The sequence below is a fragment of the Scylla paramamosain genome, chromosome 28 (assembly GCF_035594125.1).
Source record: "Scylla paramamosain isolate STU-SP2022 chromosome 28, ASM3559412v1, whole genome shotgun sequence".
In the NCBI taxonomy this organism is placed as follows: Eukaryota; Metazoa; Arthropoda; class Malacostraca; order Decapoda; family Portunidae; genus Scylla; species Scylla paramamosain.
Genome location: NC_087178.1, coordinates 15,176,631 through 15,195,289, shown reverse-complemented (window position 1 = coordinate 15,195,289; position 18,659 = coordinate 15,176,631). Strand labels below are relative to the sequence as shown.

The following is an 18,659-nucleotide window of genomic DNA, read 5'->3' as shown; positions in this document are numbered from 1 at the left end:
CATTTTAATCAACAGTACATATAGATATCATTAGTTTGTCTGTGAATTATTTCCCCTTCCTATAACCATATATTTCATTGGAGATATTAGTGCGAGATCTTCATTCTGTAACATACATGTGGCAGGTGCTCAGCAGGACGGTGTGGAAGGATTTTTCCGAGGTATTGGGCGGGGCATCATGGGCCTCATCACCAAGCCAGCCCTTGGGGTCATTGACTCTGTGGCAATGGCCTGTGATGCAGTGCGTAGGGCTGTGGACCTTGGCCATGAGGCAAGTGCAACACCTTGTATATGAATCATGTAACTGATGTTGGTGAGGTTTTTTTTCCTGCACTATATGGTTGCTTCATGGCCATTGAAGTATGATTTACTTTTGCAGGTTATCACCCGATCAAGAGTTCCTCGGCATGTGTCGCCATACATTGCACTGCATCCCTACAGCAGCCATGAGGCGGCAGGGATGGCACTCCTGGCTTCCCTGTGCCATGGCCACTACATGCAAACTGATCTTTATATTGCACATGCTGCTCTTTCTGAAGCAAACAGGCCAGATATGATTTTGATCTCAGATAAGTGAGCATCTTTCTACATGTGGTTTAGAATTGCCCTAAAAAACTGCATGAATTTGAGCACTTTGTCTTTCTTTGGAGAATTACCCTTAAGTGATGATTATGGTAAATACATTCTCAAGATACTCTTTCCATAACTACTCTTCCCAAGCTATTTGTTTTTATCTTTTCTCTTCCATACCTCATGTTTTGCTAGACTTTCCTTGTGTAGCAGCATTTTTATAACATTTTATGACCTTGAGGGATACAGCACAAAGCTAAAAGCTTGTCAAAATCTTGGCTGAGCTATAACACATCAGGGCACACCCCTAACTGTTTGGTGGAGAGCAGCTTATAATCTCCCTTCTCAACAATTGTTGCTTCCATCTACTTAAATGGTTGTCTCTTTTTTTTCATTCTCAGGCATATATTTAAATTGGAACGGTGTGGTATGTGGGGTAACTGGGACATAAGTTGGCGGGTGGCAGTCCGGAACTTGTTGCATCAGCCAACAGTGAAAGACAACACCATATTACTAGTTCTGAGACAGGTAAACCTTTGTCATGTTGTGAATTTATTTTCTTCATTAAGAAAGTTATGTAGTTTCTGGTATTTTATAACTGTATAATATAATTGCTCATAGTATGTCAAATTAATTTAGTACTTACTAAAAAGGGTATTGTAACTCCACAGGATGAAAGCCACAGTCAGTTGTCAGGGTCAGAGCACCAGATTCGCAGTGAGGACAGTGATGTGCTGGTGTTCTTGGTACGCTGGATTGAAGTCCTGACAACACTCAGCATGGTGGACCAGCCATGTCCAAGACTGCAGTGAACTTGGAGTTGGGGGAGGTTGGATTCTTGTTTGCATAATGGTAGGGAGAGAGCAAGGTCCCTCAGCATTTACCTTGTACTTTGTCAAGATACTGGAGCATGAACCATTATATTAATGGCTTTAATTTTAAATATCTTCAGTAACAACAGAAGCTCAAATGTTTTCTTAACCCATAGATAAAAACATATTTGTAAACAAATTTTTGGGTTAAATGAAACTATACACCTAAAACTCAAAATACAAGTTCACATGAAAGAACAGTATTAGAGCAGCTGTAATCTTCCACTCTTAGTAGCTACAAATTACAGATTTATTTTTCAGCATTCCCTAAAATGTTGTAAAACTAAACACAAACTACTCTTTCTATATTTATATTTGAAGATTGTGAATACTACAGAATCATGAGCCTTTTCTTCTGTCTTTTCCTGCAGTTGCATTTCTTTTCATGTACCCAGAAGGTGTAAGGCTTTAGGGATTGTTAATAGGACCCCAGCAAACAAATAAATCATGTGACTTATGAATATTATGGAAGAAATTAAAATACATATGGTAAGGCAAAGTAGAGCTGAAGAGTGAGTGCTGAATGATTATGGTTATCAAAATTTTTGTTGTAAGATGCAAAGAAACAGTATTTTTGTAGATTATTTTTAATACTGAACTTTTTCCATTCTAGTCATGATTAGTTTACCTTTTACAGCCTTATTCACAAAAATCATTATTTTGGCAATACAGTTAAGTAGTAATAACAAACATTATTATTTCTTCCTCTTCCTATGAAAATCAGTCTTATAGGGCAGCAGTATCAGCATCTAAATATCACTGGATAATTTAAGTAACTGGATATTTGTGAACTAGTCCTAAAGTGGTGGGTTTCTTCCATAGACAAGAGTGAGAGGCAGCATAAAGCCAGCAAGACTGTATGGCAGTGGTACTGGGCTCCTGCTTGGTCTTGGTTTGTATGTGATGAAAGATTCATTTTTGGTCTTTAATTGAATACCAGACATGCAGACAATGAGCTGGAAAGAGTCACTGTCAATCTTCTGAAGATGCAATTCATGACTTAAAGCTTTAAGTGTTATTTTAAATAAAGAAGTTTTAACTTGCATTTTACCAAAATTGTGTTTGTGCTACTCTCACTAGGTTGTTGATGCACATCAGGTAGCAGGGACAATGTGACATACCTTTGTGTTGTGATGGAACTGTGGTGTGTTGTTATACAGTTGTCTTTCATGTGTTGTAATGGTAGCAGTTGAGAAAGGCTATTTTTTTCAATAGAGGCTTTCACTTAGAATTTAGTAATTACTACCTATATCTAACAGTTGTTTAGAGCATATTTTGAATAGCAAATGATGTAAGAAGAAATTTTAATGGTTTTATCATTCCATGTACATTTCTTTATTGTTGGTTCTCTAGTGTTGTAGGCATAAACAGCCAGTATTTGACAACAACTTGTGTCGTTGGTAAAACCTGAGGCACATGTGTGACATTGAATGTGTGGCACTGAACCAGTCTCTTCTTAACTCCTTGCAGTGTTAGAGAATCATTTGTTCCTCCAACTGCTACACTTTGATTATTTTCTTGACAAATATGTATTTTTGGTCATATTTGTATTAAGGAAAGCCTTCTCATGTTCCTAGGTATGATACTTTTGAAATTAATTGATTGGCTGATTAATGTACAATTCTTTTTTTTTTTCTCTCTCTCCTGCACAGAAATATAAAAGGTGTAGCTGAAGAAAATAATCATATTGTAAGTGAGACCCATGTTGTTATTTTATAGTAACATAATTTCATTGTATTAATGATGAACTTGAATTGTTTTAAATAAGTAAGAGCATAATGAACATGTGACTGGTGCACTGCATTCCTGAACATAAATAGGTTGTGTATAATTCTACTGTTTCCTCATTATTCATAATACATATACACATGCTTCCATTCATGAGACAATATTCAGATACTGCTGGAGTTGCTTATCTAGGTCACTGACCGGGCTGAGGTATGTGATACGTGGCTTCAGATCCAAGTGTAATGAGTGTGGGTAAGTATACCATCAATATGGCTTTAATATGTAAATTATGCTCTGAATTTCAATATTTGATATTTTTAATTGCATTAGGTAGAATCAGTACCACAAAATGACTAAGTTTGTTGTTTGTCAGATGTCTTGCCCCATCCACCTCCCTCTAAGGGAGATGTCAGCCTGGTGTATAGATGGATAGAAATATGTACATCATACTGAGGATCATCACTCATCAGAAGGGGTTTACCAAATTTATGTTCATAGTAAATGTTTCATGTGCTGCAGCAGTATTATTACTTTTTAACAGGTGACAAAGCTTCTTGTTATTTCACTGCCTTTAGCAACTATATAAGTAAATATGTTTAAGAAATGTTCCTATGTTTATAACATACTGAAGTACTTATTTTATCATTCCTGTAACTTATTTTTTAGTTCTGTTTTATCTTTATTATTTCTATAATCATTTATCATAATTATGTTTCCGCCTCAAACCAACAACCACATTTCACATAACTCATTCATTCATTCATTTATTTTCATTAGTATTGTTTCATTTAAACAAGACACCTGTCATTCACCAGAGTCAGAATGGTGTATTCTTTGTCATGGAAGCTTGCACCTGCTGCCAGGTGTGGGCGTCACCCTAGCGTGCTTGTTGTTTTCACTGGGGCCTATTTGTTGTTATGAAAAAGGGTACGTAACACTATATTTAAAATAATTGATGTCAAAATGAGGAGAGATAAATACATAAGTCACAAATGTATCATTTGTTTTTTTTTTAATTATACTCATGTCCATTGTTATTTGGTATCACTTTAACATTTATACATCAAAAAGTATACTAGATTTTACAATACTAGTACTTGGTACAACTTGAAGGAAGATAAAATGAACCTTTGGTGATATTCATTGGAAAAAATAGTTTCTGACCCTCCCTGGCACTTAATATTACTCAACCATCACTATTGGGTGTGGAAACAAACAGAATTGTGGCTGTGTGACCAAAAAGAAACATTGAGTGATACAAGGCCTGTTTTCTTGTTTCATGAAGATCCTCCAGACTACATAAGCATGTCAGCTCCTCAGTGGAGTTGGAAGGGTTGCCTACTGCCGCTGTATTTTGTGTACAGTGTAAAAAAACAACTAAACTGAATGGAGGGAAGAGATGAGGAAATCCTCTGAACATGTATTCTTAAAATGAAACAAAACCTTTTGTCTAACCCGCGTCTGACTTTAAGAAGGATTTCAGATTAACAAATAAAAATAGAGTAAAGAATCTGTCAATGGCATTATCTAAATCAAATATAAGATTTTTCAGGTTGGCATTCAGAAATTGATTAGTAATTAGAAGTAGCATGTTGAATTAAATATTACTGATGTAACTGCCTCAGGTGATGCATTCTGAGAGTAAGAAGAAAAAGTCAAATATCTTTTTACCTGTCGAGGTCCGTTTTCATTTTAAGAACGTGACTGCAGAACCACCTCTACGAAAAAAAAAAAAAAAACGCATTTCCTGACATGTAAAAAAAAAAAAAGAAAATAATAATAATGACAAATATAGTGTACCGTATTAATTTGGGTACTTGAAATAGTTTATATATATATATATATATATATATATATATATATATATATATATATATATATATATATATATATATATATATATATATATATATATATATATATATATATATATATATATATATATAATTTTTTTTCAGTTTGGGTACTTTAAACACCTGATTTTTTTTTTTTTTTTTCATGGAGGGAGGAGGTGGGATTAATTGTAAGGACTAATGTTTCATTTGTTCTACCTTAAACATAACTGCCAAGCAGGTATCATCTTTGGTGCAAAGCATATGCATCATCCTCAGGAGCGACCTAAAATAATGGCTGAATATATACAAATAGTATTATTGTTCATGCTGCAATATTTAATTCATCATGAAAAAAGTATGTTGCAGAACACTGCACAGTCCTTAGGAGAGGTCGTGTTAAAGCTTGACTGGGTTCTCCACTCCATATAAATGCGAAAAGAAAAACAATGGTCTCAGCTTTCAAAATTAAATAAGTTATCACCTTTTACGCAGAAGGTATATCCCGACAGCCGGCACCTTTCCTGGACCACCATTTCCGGGAGGAGCACAGCCTCGCCGGTTTGGGTATGAAGTGGTCCCAAAGTCTTAACTAATCTACAGGAAACGTTCCCGATGCTGACTTGTCACATTCAACGGTAGCAAGCTTGCATCAGGTTTGTCAGGGTAAGCATCTGTACAAGGTAGATGTGTGTTATCAACTCTGAAACGTTATTCAGGCTACAGTGTTATTTCAGTACATACTTAAAAAAAAAAAAAATATATATATATATATATATATATATATATATATATATATATATATATATATATATATATATATATATATATATATATATATATATATATATATATATATATATATATATATATATATATATATATATATATATATATATATATATACACGAAAGTATGTATAACAAATAACGGGGCATTTTGGAGCAGAGGCGGTGTAGCAAGACTGAATCTAAGAAAAAAAAAAATCGACATGTCAGCCGAAGCTTTAGATGACGTCACGAGAGTTGGCTCGTGAATAACGCCAGACGTTGCGGCAGGATCTTTCAGATCTCAGCGGGTACTCCGACGAGTAGCACGTACTGGGTGTGACTCCAGAGTTATTCTTGCTGTGAACTCCCTCAGTCAGCACAGCTTACGTGCTCCTAGGTAAGGCACGGGCAAGTTTGCACTACAGGGATTTAGAGACACCAAGCAAGTATTAATCTCCAAGCCCCACATGGGAACAGCGACCCAATTACTGGACAAATATTTTCTGAAAACAGCAGGCAAAACTTCCTGGAGGTCGCTAAGTGGTTGCTATGAGAACAGGTTGTCGCAGAGGACGTCGTTATTAACACGGCGCTAGCAACCTGCTTTGTGGATTCCACCCATGAACACCACATCAGCATTTCCAGCTTGTTTTGAATTTGAAGCACACATGATTCACCAAATAATACCAGGCTACTGCTTTATGACGTTCACTGTATTCCCACATGCTAAAATTGAATAGATAGATGAAATTAAAGAAAATAAGTTCCGCTCACGGTGTTAAATAGTGGCATCACTCTCAACATTTTCCTTGACTATTCAATGAACACAAATATTCGGGGCCAGTGAACCACCGCATCTCAGACCGTAAACTAGTCTGGTGAGACTTTTAGTGCGTCACCCCAGAAGAGAGGCACTGAATGAAAGAAGAAAAGTAATTTTGTTTCCCGTTATGGATGTTTAAGGAATGTACGAGTATAACTAAATCTGGAAATCATATGGGACAAAGTGTTCTGCCATATAACAGATAATTTATTTTATTTTTGGTATAATGTTGAGAAAAAATTCAAACACTTGCGGAAACATAGAAGTGATGTATGTAGGTTAATATCAAGGAGAGAAAAAAAACAAAAAAAAAACTGTGCGTTGGGTTGCTAGATGGCAGAAATGTGTACGGTACTTGGCACCATTACATTTGTCCGATACTTAATGATTAACATAGCATGTCAATACGGTACTCTCCTAGACTGTTAGACTGTAAACGACCTTAAGTGAGAATTCTGCCCCTCTAGTCTCTCTCTCTCTCTCTCTCTCTCTCTCTCTCTCTCTCTCTCTCTCTCTCTCTCTCACAACACACACACACACACACACACACACACAAAGGACCATATTCTAAAACATTTACGCACCGTACCTCCACTCATTTCAAAAGCTTTAGTTGAAGTTACACGGGTTTTTAAGAGTGTACAGTTCTAGTAATAGATTAACAAGATTCCTACATTATTAACCAGGCAAACCATCTCTGTCACCTTTGAATTTAGTCATAATGAGAGAGCAAAGCGTTCCTGAATATGGGTCAAGTAAGGAAGCTGATTAGGTTAGGTCAGGTTAGGTTAGGTTAGGTCAGTGCGGGGGCTTAATTTTGAATCGCAAGCCACTGAAAGAAGGGACTATAGAGAGTAACAAACACCAAGGACTATAGAGAATAACAAACACCAAGCCTCTTCCTACCTGTCTGTTATAATCCCAGCAGGTGACCCATTCAACAGAGAATTAGGTTTTGTGTTAGTTTTGATTAACGACGAACAACGGGTAGACCACATTATTAATCATATTTATTCTGTTTACAGATGGAAAATGGGTGTTTCTTATATTAAAGTTAAACTCACTAGATCATATCATTAACCGAGGTTTTCTCTTTCTGCAGATTTAAAATACCTTCGTATAATAAAGTTAAACACCATGCTTGATTGAATTAATCACGTTTATTCTATTTATTTATTGAGAAAGAGAGAGAGAGAGAGAGAGAGAGAGAGAGAGAGAGAGAGAGAGAGAGAGAGAGAGAGAGAATCTCTGATAACAAAATAAAAAGACAGCATATCAAATAAATAAGTACGCTGCTACATTTACATAAATAAAAATACTAGTAAGTGCTCCCCATAATCCGATCAATTCCATAACACTCATGAAGGACGCATTGGGTGGCTTGTGAACACCTTTCGTCACGTTACCAATCAATACCTGCGTGACGTAGCAGGTGTGAGTCGTGTGTGCCTGTACCTCGTGACCGAACATTCCAAGGACACCCTCCCCTGTACTAGAAATTCTAGTGTGTTCTCCCACCCTGGGCTGCAATGGTAGTAGAAGTAGTATTAGAAGTAACAATAGTTATGGTACTTTTCTTTATTTTAATTATCTTATTCATTTATTATTACATTTTTATATCAGAAAGAACAAAAGGCTATAGTACAAGGCCCACTGAAGGTACCAGTTCCCAAAGAGTGTACTGAAAAGGTCTATCCAAAATTTGAGGATGAGCGTCTTGAAACCTCCCTCTTCAAAACAGTTCGTCAAAAGTAATGATAATGAAAGTGACAGTAATACAGAGGCAACATTCTGAAACGTTTTGGCTTCTTTATCACGACTAATCTGGTGTTGAGGTTCTCGAAGGCGTGATTCTTGTGTTAGGCCAATACGGACCCTGTATCATCAACGGGGTAGAAACTTGAGAAAATGACCAATATCTCTAGCCTTTGAAAATTGTCTTGTTGAGGAGGTGAAGCGTCTTGATATATAGTAGATGGTTTTGATAAAGAAAGTAAAAAAAGTAAATAAATATCACGTTGTTTGTTACTCATAGTTGGCAAAATCATCGATAAATGAAACACAAACAAACCGCAAATAAAAATATTGAATACTTACCTTTCGCTTATCACATTTACTTATTTACAGTGTATTTGCAGGAATAAATACAAAGGAAAAATAATAAATGTCCTCTCTTATCATGTTCCCTGTTCTCGTCTGCATCAGTCATTCCCTGAGAGCATTGCAGTGACGGCGTGTCTCTCCCCAGGCAAGATGACGTACCGCCTACTGTACCTGAACATCCGGGCCCGTGGGGAGCCCATCAGGTGGCTGCTGCGGGCCTTGGAGGTGGAATTCGAGGAGGAGCGGATCGATATGTTCACCGAGTGGGGGGCCAAGAAGGAAGGTGAGAGAGAGAGAGAGAGAGAGAGAGAGAGAGAGAGAGAGAGAGAGAGAGAGAGAGAGATTAATACTTCCGGTTGGATTGTCGGTATTCTCTTTTTTAGATGATATTGATAGGTAATAATAATAAATAACAACAACAACAACAACAACAACAACAATAATAATGATAATAATAATAATAATAATAATAGTAATAATGATAATAATATAGTAATTCCTATTATTATTATTACTTTATTATTACTATTATATTTATTTATTATTATCATACTCCCACCTGACACATGCGTATTCTAAATTCCCATGTCTAAGCGAGAATATAATGCTATAAGGACTTCTCTCGAACGTTTTGGTGCTGTATGTAATATACATCGATTACCTACCTTTAATAACCTTAAGTCACCTAGTGGAAGCTATTAGGATGCTTTATTTGTTTTATTTATTTTTATTTTTTTTTTATTTTAGTGATAGTTTAACATTCTTGGCTACTGCAGACGATGACCCATAGCGTTGCAAAATACAGGTTAAGAATATTTACTATTTTCTATTATTTTAGTGATAGTTTAGCAAGTATTCTGCATTACCAATGGGAGAAACACCCATGAGCACCTTGCCAGTGGTCTGTGTGGCCTTGAGAACAGTCCTAGTGACAGTCCAGAGTGTTTCAAAATACAGATCAAGAATAACAAAGACTCTTATCCCTGCAAGAGCTCAAGTGGGGCCAGACGCCGGTGCTGGAGGTGGACGGGGAGCATCTGGGCCAGACAACTGTGATTTGCCGCTACCTTGGGGAGAAGCACGACCTGGCTGTGGAGGACTCCTGGACTGCCACTCGCCAGCAGGAGGCCGTCGAGTACCTCCACGATGTGTCCTCCCTCGCCGCCTTCGCCTTCTACTTCAGGTGAGTCTCTCTAATTATTATTATTATTCTCTTTCTTTCTTTCTTTCTTTCTTCTTTTTTTTTTCTTTTTTACGTGTCCCCTTAAATGACTTTATATACCTATTCGTAATGTTGTTGTTGTTGTTGTTGTTGTTGTTGTTGTTGTTGTTTCTCCTTATGTGCTTTCCTCCTGTCATTGTCAGTTTGCGCATTTTGTGGTGATGAGTTCCTAATTACACTTTACATAAACACATAAACTCTCTCTCTCTCTCTCTCTCTCTCTCTCTCTCTCTCTCTCTCTCTCTCTCTCTCTCTCTCTCTCTCTCTCTCTCTCTCTCTCTCTCTCTCTCTCTCTCTCTCTCTCTCTCTCTCTCTCTCTCTCTCTCTCTCTCTCTCTCTCTCTCTCTCTCTCTCTCTCTCTCTCTCTCTCTCTCTCTCTCTCTCTCTCTCTCTCTCTCTCTCTCTCTCTCTCTCTCTCTCTCTCTCTCTCTAAGCAACAGAATCAAAGAATCACTAATTTTGAACTGTATTTAAATGCTTCAGTATGTAATAGATGAACTAGACACGTAACACATTTAAAGACATAGTAGTAATAATAGTAGTAGTAGTAGTAGTAGTAGTAGTGGCAGCGGTGGTGATGGTGTCAGCAGTGGTGATGGTGGTGGTGGTGGTGGTGGTGACACATTTCGGAAGTCAAAACAAAGAGGCATATCTCTTCATCACATCTAGTGAGGCCGGACACAAGCTTCAGGATGTGACAGTGAGCATTGCCCTGTCCCAGTGTCCCTGTCTCCGAGGCTCGCCGCCTCAGCTGTCACTGCCTCTTATCTCACCGGTGCGTCCTGTTGTTGCCTCTGAATATCACACGTGGACAGACTTGAGGCCAGCCCATCATTTTATAAGTTGCTGCATGCCTTTTCTTTCGAGACTTCCGCTTGAATGACTGATGAAAAATGTTAGCTGATACCATCCATGGTCAGGAAGTGAGTCTATACATTGACATGAGGCGGGGCCCAGAACTGGATTCTTCATTGAGGCTGGTCACTGTAAACAGGATAAGTGAAAGCAGCGAGGTATAGGAGGAAGGGAGGGAGGCAGAGCGAGAAAATGAGACCATCTATTCTCACGGGCGTCCTGGTATTAGCGTGCTGGCATGTCGGTTTTCCCATGAGCGAAGGGCTTTTGTGCTCATGCTCCGTCTTGTGTTTATTGACATTACAGCCACGTCTTGGGGCTACGTGGCATTCCAGTGCCGCATGGAACACACTGGGATTCAGCACATTTGTTAGAACCCTAGTAACATCATATCCAAGAATTGCGACATTTAGAGCAAAGATTTAAATCAATAATTATGAATAATGTATTTGACGTAATTACAAAAAAAAAAAAAAAAATAGTTGATTTAGTCTAGTGAATCTGGCAAGGTGCGTAGTAGTAATTATCACTGAAAGAGCACCGCAGTATACAGGATGTGTTCAGTAAGCCTTGCAAGGTACTATCATGTATATGAAATCTTCATTATAAAAACTGTCAATTAGAGATAGAACATCAATGTAGGAGCCACCCAATATGGCTAAATGCCAAGCAGTGAGAAGGGAACTGAGGGAATGCTGGTGTAAAAACTGGGTAGAAAGTTAACATACGGAGCAGCGGGAGAGGCTGAGTTCAGAAGAGCAGTACTAAGAAACAGTGAGAGAAGAGTATCATAACTGCGGCAGCTGAGAGAACCTGGACAGAAAGTGACTCAAAAGAAAGGGAGCTGGTGCAAACAATAACATTCACCTTCACCTTGTTTAAACGCACGCACGCACGCACGCACACACACACACACACACACACACACACACACACACACACACACACACACACACACACACACACACACACACACACACACACACACACACACACACACACACACACACACACACACACATACTTCTCAGTAAGACTTGTATTGAAAAGGTCAGTGAGATGATACCAAGAAAAAAGAATTATTTACCTGCAGAGTTAGTCTTATGTCGGAGCGAGACAAGGAATCTGTAATGCGTTGTGCATCACTAGAGCTCATTCCATGAACTATCTCATAGCACTAAAACAGCAGGTAAATACTTAAACTTTCCTGGTATCGCTTCATTAACTTTCTCCACGTGCGTCATCACTACAGCCTGGAAAAGTGCTGGAAAGGTCATCGTTGGACATGGTGGTGGGAGTTGCAAGAGGTGTGGGGATAAGGGGGGGCGAAGCGCTAAGCACGGAGGATATCAGTGGAGCTTTATTTAAACGTTTCGACGTTTTATCATGGCAAATTTTTTAACAAACTCAACACTTAATGGGTTTACAAGGGTGTGTTCATGATTCTAATGATAGTCCAACATGGATTTTTCACTTTCGGTGGGAAAACTATCCATGAGAACCCGACCAATCATCTCTGTGGCCTTTGAAGATAGTTCGTATGAGAGCACGTGCATACAGGCCTTAGATATCAAAGAACATTAGGTTGAACATTAAAAGCCATTGCTTTCATAAGGATGAAAAAGAAAGAAAACGTTTGATATATAGAGAAGAAAGGTTTGCATTAAAAGTATCATCACACACACACACACACACACACACACACACACACACACACACACAAACACAGTTACGTACCCCAGAACCTATGTATATAAAACTTACAAAAATAGTACGAACGCCGCGAGCTCCGCCTGTCTGCCTTGCGTCCCTTTTCTTTTCTTTTTTTTTTTCTTGAAGTGACGGTCAATGTTATTTTAAGTTCTTTTGCATTACATGGAAGGACACCAGATGACGGAGGATGGGGAAAGGTGAGAGAGAAAGGTTATTTAAAGGTCCCCGAAGTGATGCGTCAGTAGACTGGAATGGCATGACTGGATCGACCGTCACGTATAGCCTGAAATGTCTTCTGAATCACTATGGAATGCGAGACCTCACTCACTATGGCCTGTATTCTGAAACGCTTTGCTTTCTTACTAAGACTATGTTTAAGGGCCACAGAGATAATTAGCTGGGTTCTCAAGACTATTTCCCCTGTTACTAATGTAGAAATCTTGTTAATCTGTCATTACAGCCATAAAAAACATCCTTGAAGAAAAAAAAAAAACGTGTAGCTTTAAGTAGAGCCATTTGAAAGTAGTGGAGGTGTGGTGATGAAGTATTTCAGAATATGTCTGTGCCTCACCTGTCAAGCATTTTGGTGTACGAGAAAATGGCGGGACAGATGGCAAGATATAACATGAAAATTAGTCATTTATCACGATTTCAAGAAGGCTAAAGAAATGTCTTCTCGACGTGTTTAAGTCATGGGCAGTTAAATTAACTTGTCACAATCGTTTCCATACGAGAGAAGGGCGCGGTAGATTGCAAGAAACAGTGTGAAAGTTAATCAATCGTCATGGTTTAAAGAAAGCTAAACAAACGTCTTTCTGATAGTCGAGTTAACTTATTACATTCACTTTCCCACACTCCTCTTCGTCTCTTCCTGCCCCTTCTCCCCCTTTTTCCTCCTTCCCTCCTCTTTATACCTTCCTCTTCTCTTCCCCTCACCCACTTCCTGTCTCTTCCCGTTCTAATGTTTTCCCTTTCTCTTATGTCCTCTGATCTGATGAGTCTCTTCATGTACCGTGATAACTGATACATATTTTAACAGCCTTCACTGATTTTTTTTTTTCTGTAATCACCTGTTAATTTTTTAGACACTTTCGTACTACAGTCTTTTAAATGGTTCTGTAACATACGTTTTCTCTCTCTCTCTCTCTCTCTCTCTCTCTCTCTCTCTCTCTCTCTCTCTCTCTCTCTCTCTCTCTCTCTCTCTCTCTCTGCAGTATTTTTTTTTCATTTATTTGCTTACAGTACTAGTCATAAGTATCGGACCCTCCGGCTGGGGGGATCTAATACTTATGAAGAAAAAAAGCATGGTCTTCTTGTAAGTGAACCATTTTAGCCAAAAGTATCACCCCTGCCAGGACCTCACTGCATCCCTCAGCTTCACGTCACTGACTCATAGCCTCTTCTCAGCGTGCCTTGGGGAGTGTTGGAGGGCAGTAATCTGCCGCGACTTTTTCCGCATCCTGGCGTATTATTGTGCAATAACATCTTGTGATAATTCATTGTTTGTTAATATAGCTAAAACGAAAAAGTATTCATCTGAGACTATTGCGCAGACCGTGGGCCTCAAGGAAGCAGGTCATCTAGTTAGAGAAATAACTGAACATTTAGCAACATCCTAAAACCTAAAAAAAAAAAAAAAACGGTCTGGGCGTCCCTGTGGAGACAAATAAAGAGTGTTGTTACGCGTCTGCAGTGGAGTCTGATATCAAGACCAGTGGACTCTTTAAGACAGTAACAGGTCTCTGGAGCACCTAGACCGTTTTTTAGGTTCAGGTATATCGCGATTCCCTTCTTCCCTGAACCATGACCAACACTTGACTTGCCCTGGATGCTGCCAACTGTTCAGTTATTTCTATAACAGTCAGTGGTTCTCTACCGGGTGGTGGTGGGAGGGTGGGGAGGCTGACACTCTCCCGGAGCGGGGGGAGAGGGGCGAGCACAGGACGGGAGGGAAAAACAACAATAATAATAATAAAAATAATAATAATAATAATAATGATAATAATAATAATAATAATAATAATAATAATAATAATGCGGTCCAATAAAATAATAGCTTAGCTAAGGGCTATCTATCTATCTATCTATCTATCTATCTATCTATCTATCTATCTATCTCTCTATCTGTCTATAGATAGATAGATAGATAGATAGATAGATAGATAATTATATGATTATATTTATCTATATATTTATGGTGGCATAGTTGGGGAGGGGGTTGAGTGGATGGCGCAGGGAGGATGGGGGCCCAACTGCATTGAACCAGCTTCGGGAGGGGCCCAGCTTGCAAAAGGTTGAGAACCCCTGCTCTGAATGACTGAATGACCTACTTCCTTGAGGCCCACGATCTGCGCAATAGTCTAAGATGAATACTCTTACGTTTACCCATATTAACAAACAGAATGAATTGTCACAAGATGTTATTGCACAATAATACACCAGGATGCGGAAAAATGTCGCGGGAGGTTACTGCTCTCCAACACGCCCCAAGGCACGCTGAGGGGAAGAGTTAGTGGCATGAAGCTGAGGGATGCAGTGACGTCCTGGCAGGGGCTGATACTTTTGGCTGAAAATGGTTCACTCTCAAGAGGACCATGCTTTTTTCTCTAAGTATCGGACCCCCCAGCCAGGGAGTCCGACACTTATGACAAGTGCTGTGTTTATCCATTTATTATCCTTATCATTATTATTATTATTATTATTATTTTATTATTATTAGTAGTAGTAGTAGTAGTAGTAGTAGTAGTAGTAGTAGTAGTAGTAGTAGCAGTAGTAGCAGCACCAGTAGAGTAGCAGTAATAGTACTCATTTACTTATCTTTATTTATTTATTTAGATATTTAGTTATTTCACGTTTCTCTTACTGCCAACTTAAAACTAATATAGTAATAAAAGGATCAAGTCTAAGAGAAAGACGCTAAACACAGAGGCAGTGAGTGAGTGTAGCATGTTACGCAGCATCAGCCCACGACCGCACCAAAATTCAACGAAGATGCGGTAATTGATTTTTCATGCATAAGTTTCAGGCATAATTAACTTTTAATAACACCTGGTAATATGGAAGAGGGACAAAAGTAAAGGAGACCAGAGATTTACTGCTGCGAAGAAGACCATTTGGTTTGTGTGTTGAGGCTAAGGGTCTTGGTCTTGATTCATTTACGTGCTGCAGCTTGAGAAGGGGCTGGCGTGCACTGTGAATTCCTGAGATAAGGAAGATTGTGTTATACTGTACATTTCTTCTGTTTCCTCCTCCTTTTCTTCCTTTTCTTCTTCCTCTTCTTCTCCCTTCTCTTCTTCCTCTCTTCTTCTTCTTCTTCTTCTTCTTCTTCTTCTTCTTCTTCTTCTTCTTCTTCTTCTTCTTTTTCTTCTTCTTGTCCTTTCGCCGTTTCTTTTTTTTGGTCTGTGCCATTTACGCATGAGTTTTCTCCCGGTATTTCTATGTATTGATCTTGTGTTTCTCCTATTCTCCGTTACTCCACCGCAAGTGCATCTCGCCGTGTCACTGTCACACATATCTTACACCATACATTTGAATAATTCCAATTTAAGATTTTACATTAAAATCACTCTAAAGGAAAAAGAGAGAGGTAAGAGTCAGTATATAACACATTCTTGTATATGAAGGATGCAGGAGTTGTTAACATCGTGAGAGTCCCATTGATTTGCGGTGTGTGGTGCGTGTGTTGCAGGATGAAGGGCGATGAGGAACAGAAAGAATTCTTCATGGGCAGAGTTCGGGAACGTCTGCCGATGGTTGTGAAGAACTTGGAAGATTTAGTCACCGACGAGGCCGGTTGGCTCCTGTCGCCAAAGGTTAGTTGCTGGGAGACGTGACACCTTCCATCTACTTTACTGTTGATAATGTCATTTGTAATTGTGGTGGAAATGCTGCTATCTCATCCTAGGCTAGTTTGGTAAGCAAGGTTTTCAGCTTTTAGAAAAAAAAAAAAAACGCAATAATCCTGTCATTTTTTAACGGTTCAAAAGTAATTGTAATCTGAGCAGACAGACAGACACAAACTGTCATTTCTGTGTCGCAGATGACGTGGGTGGACGTGTTCGTGGCAGCCTACCTGGACCAGTACGTGGACATGATTGATGGCCTGCTGGAGGAAGCCCCCAAGCTGCAGGAGTTATTGGCACGGGTGCGATCTCTGCCGTCCATCCAGGAGTGGCTCGAGGCACGTCCTGCCCTGCACGAGTTCGAGAGCAACGAGGGACTGTGATCGCCCCCTGCAGGACGTGCTGGGCGGGCCGCCACGCCGCTCAGTTTCACGTAGAAGGGGTGGTAGGATAGCTATAGCCTGGTGGCTTGGGAAAGAGAAGTGGTCGGTGGTGATGGTCGTGGTGGTGGTATGTAGTGGTAAAAATGGTTTTGAACTTCGAAATAATTTAAACGGTAAGATTTTTTTTCTTTTATAAGGGAGGCAGGAGAAGAAATTGGAGATACATTATATCTATTTCAATGTAGTAAATTTAGCAAAATATCTGTATTGTTTTCGTGAGAGCACACATAATTTCGGCAAACAAGGAAATAAAAACTTAACTTTTAGAATGGAACTCAATAACTCAGCTAGCCAATTCAGACATGTGAGTATCGACAGCGAGGCGGAGGCCGTGCCTAGTCAGTAGCCACCCCAGCCTTTGCCATACAGACATCTGCACGCGATGCTCGGAGATTATCGGAGGAACAGATCAAAACCCTGCATGTGAGGAAAAGAAGCGTGTATCCACACTCAGGTATGCAGTACAGCTAACACAGTTATATAGATTATCCAAGACACGAACAATTACTAACTGAAAAGCAAGACACCCGTTATGTGGCATCGTCATCTTGCTCGTAGTTGCATCATTCATATCATTGTGAAAAATTGACCATATTGCAACTGAAAACAGAAACAAATTAGAACAGGTGCGAATACTTCGAACACCTGACAATGCTTTCCTTTTATTGCGATGGTAACGTCTTAAATGCTCCACCTATGGGAATCTATGTAGAAATTCAGCAACCACCCTTAATCTTTTGGGAGAGGTCTGTATTCATGCAGCTGTAGACGAACATCCTGAAAGACCAATTAGAAGGGTGGACCTCCATCACATACAGTTCTTATTGATCATTGGCATAACACACACACACACACACACACACACACACACACACACATTAAGTGTATGTTGAAATATCAGATCAGATAACACATCAAGTCATGGAGACAGCTGTGTGTTTGATATTATACAATTTGTGAAGCACCGTATAGGTGAAATATCAGGAGCCTCCAAATATCGTTTCTAGGCAAACGCATAAGTTCTTTTGTGTATTGTCATTAGTTTTATCCCAGCGTTCCAGAGTTGCGGACAGCTCAGTGGTTGTGATAAGAAATATACAAGTAAAATTCAAGTTGTTATACTGAAGTGCTGGGAGCTCAGCCTGGGAGAATTTCAAGGTTTGTAGTGCTGGTGAAAATCCCTTTTCCCTAAGATATGCGCATCATTTAAGAGTAAGTTGCCACATTTGTTGGGAGGCGACAGTAAAACTTATTTCCGACAGCGACGATGTACATAATAAATGTTTAATTAGCCATACCAGATTTTTTTTATATAAATTAATTAGGTTTGTGAAATAAACTGTTATGAATTGAAAAGTCTTATTATGGATGATGAATGACAAAACACCACCATCATCACTGCCACCACGCAGTCTTGAGCAGTCAGGCTGGTTGTACAGTGAGTGACAATACTACTTCTTAACTTTCATGCCGAGTAACTGGTGTCAAAATATGCCAGGAAACTTGAAATACTCTTTATGTAGACGAGAATAGAAAACAGAAAAAAGATTACACAATACTGATTTACTTTTATTATCCTTGAAATAGTGACTGCACTAACTTATAGCTCCGCAGTGATTTAAAGTTGGCAAGTAATTCCGCAGAATTAACGTAAGAATCATATTTTACTGTTGATGCAGAGAATCGTGTTAATCTAAATACACCTTAAATTTTAATCAACTCATTGTTTTGGTTTATGGACTCCATGACTCCAAGTGATGAGATCAGATGAGATGCCAGGAGAGACCTTGGCGGTGACTCCCGATCCCTTCACTCAAAACCTCTTGTTGATCTTATTTTGTTTGTGGTCCCGCCCTCAGAACATACCGCCATGCATTATACATGTG

General features: G+C 39.0%; 2 protein-coding genes across 12 annotated transcripts in view; both read left to right on the top strand.

The window, feature by feature from the left end:
• The window catches only part of LOC135114991 (intermembrane lipid transfer protein VPS13A-like), a 48,107-nt gene extending 43,939 nt beyond the window's left edge, over positions 1 to 4,168 (top strand). For 10 of the 11 annotated variants that reach the window (XR_010275749.1, XM_064031366.1, XM_064031367.1 and 7 more), the window contains 4 exons: positions 126 to 271; positions 380 to 573; positions 972 to 1,098; positions 1,242 to 4,168. Coding sequence is in view for 10 of the 11 variants with exons in the window: in XM_064031366.1 (XP_063887436.1) it covers positions 126 to 271; positions 380 to 573; positions 972 to 1,098; positions 1,242 to 1,382 (608 nt within the window). In the remaining variant the exon portion in view is untranslated. The remainder of the gene's footprint in view (positions 1 to 125; positions 272 to 379; positions 574 to 971; positions 1,099 to 1,241) is intronic. The other variant, XM_064031365.1, reaches the window with a different exon arrangement.
• A 1,842-nt stretch (positions 4,169 to 6,010) lies between these two features.
• Positions 6,011 to 18,332, top strand: LOC135114988 (glutathione S-transferase-like). The gene is made up of 5 exons (XM_064031360.1): positions 6,011 to 6,169; positions 8,844 to 8,981; positions 9,689 to 9,881; positions 16,177 to 16,300; positions 16,528 to 18,332. Exons 2-5 carry the CDS (start codon positions 8,849 to 8,851, stop codon positions 16,711 to 16,713), a joined length of 636 nt encoding a protein of 211 aa, XP_063887430.1. The 5' UTR covers positions 6,011 to 6,169; positions 8,844 to 8,848; the 3' UTR covers positions 16,714 to 18,332.
• The last annotated feature ends 327 nt before the right edge of the window (positions 18,333 to 18,659 follow it).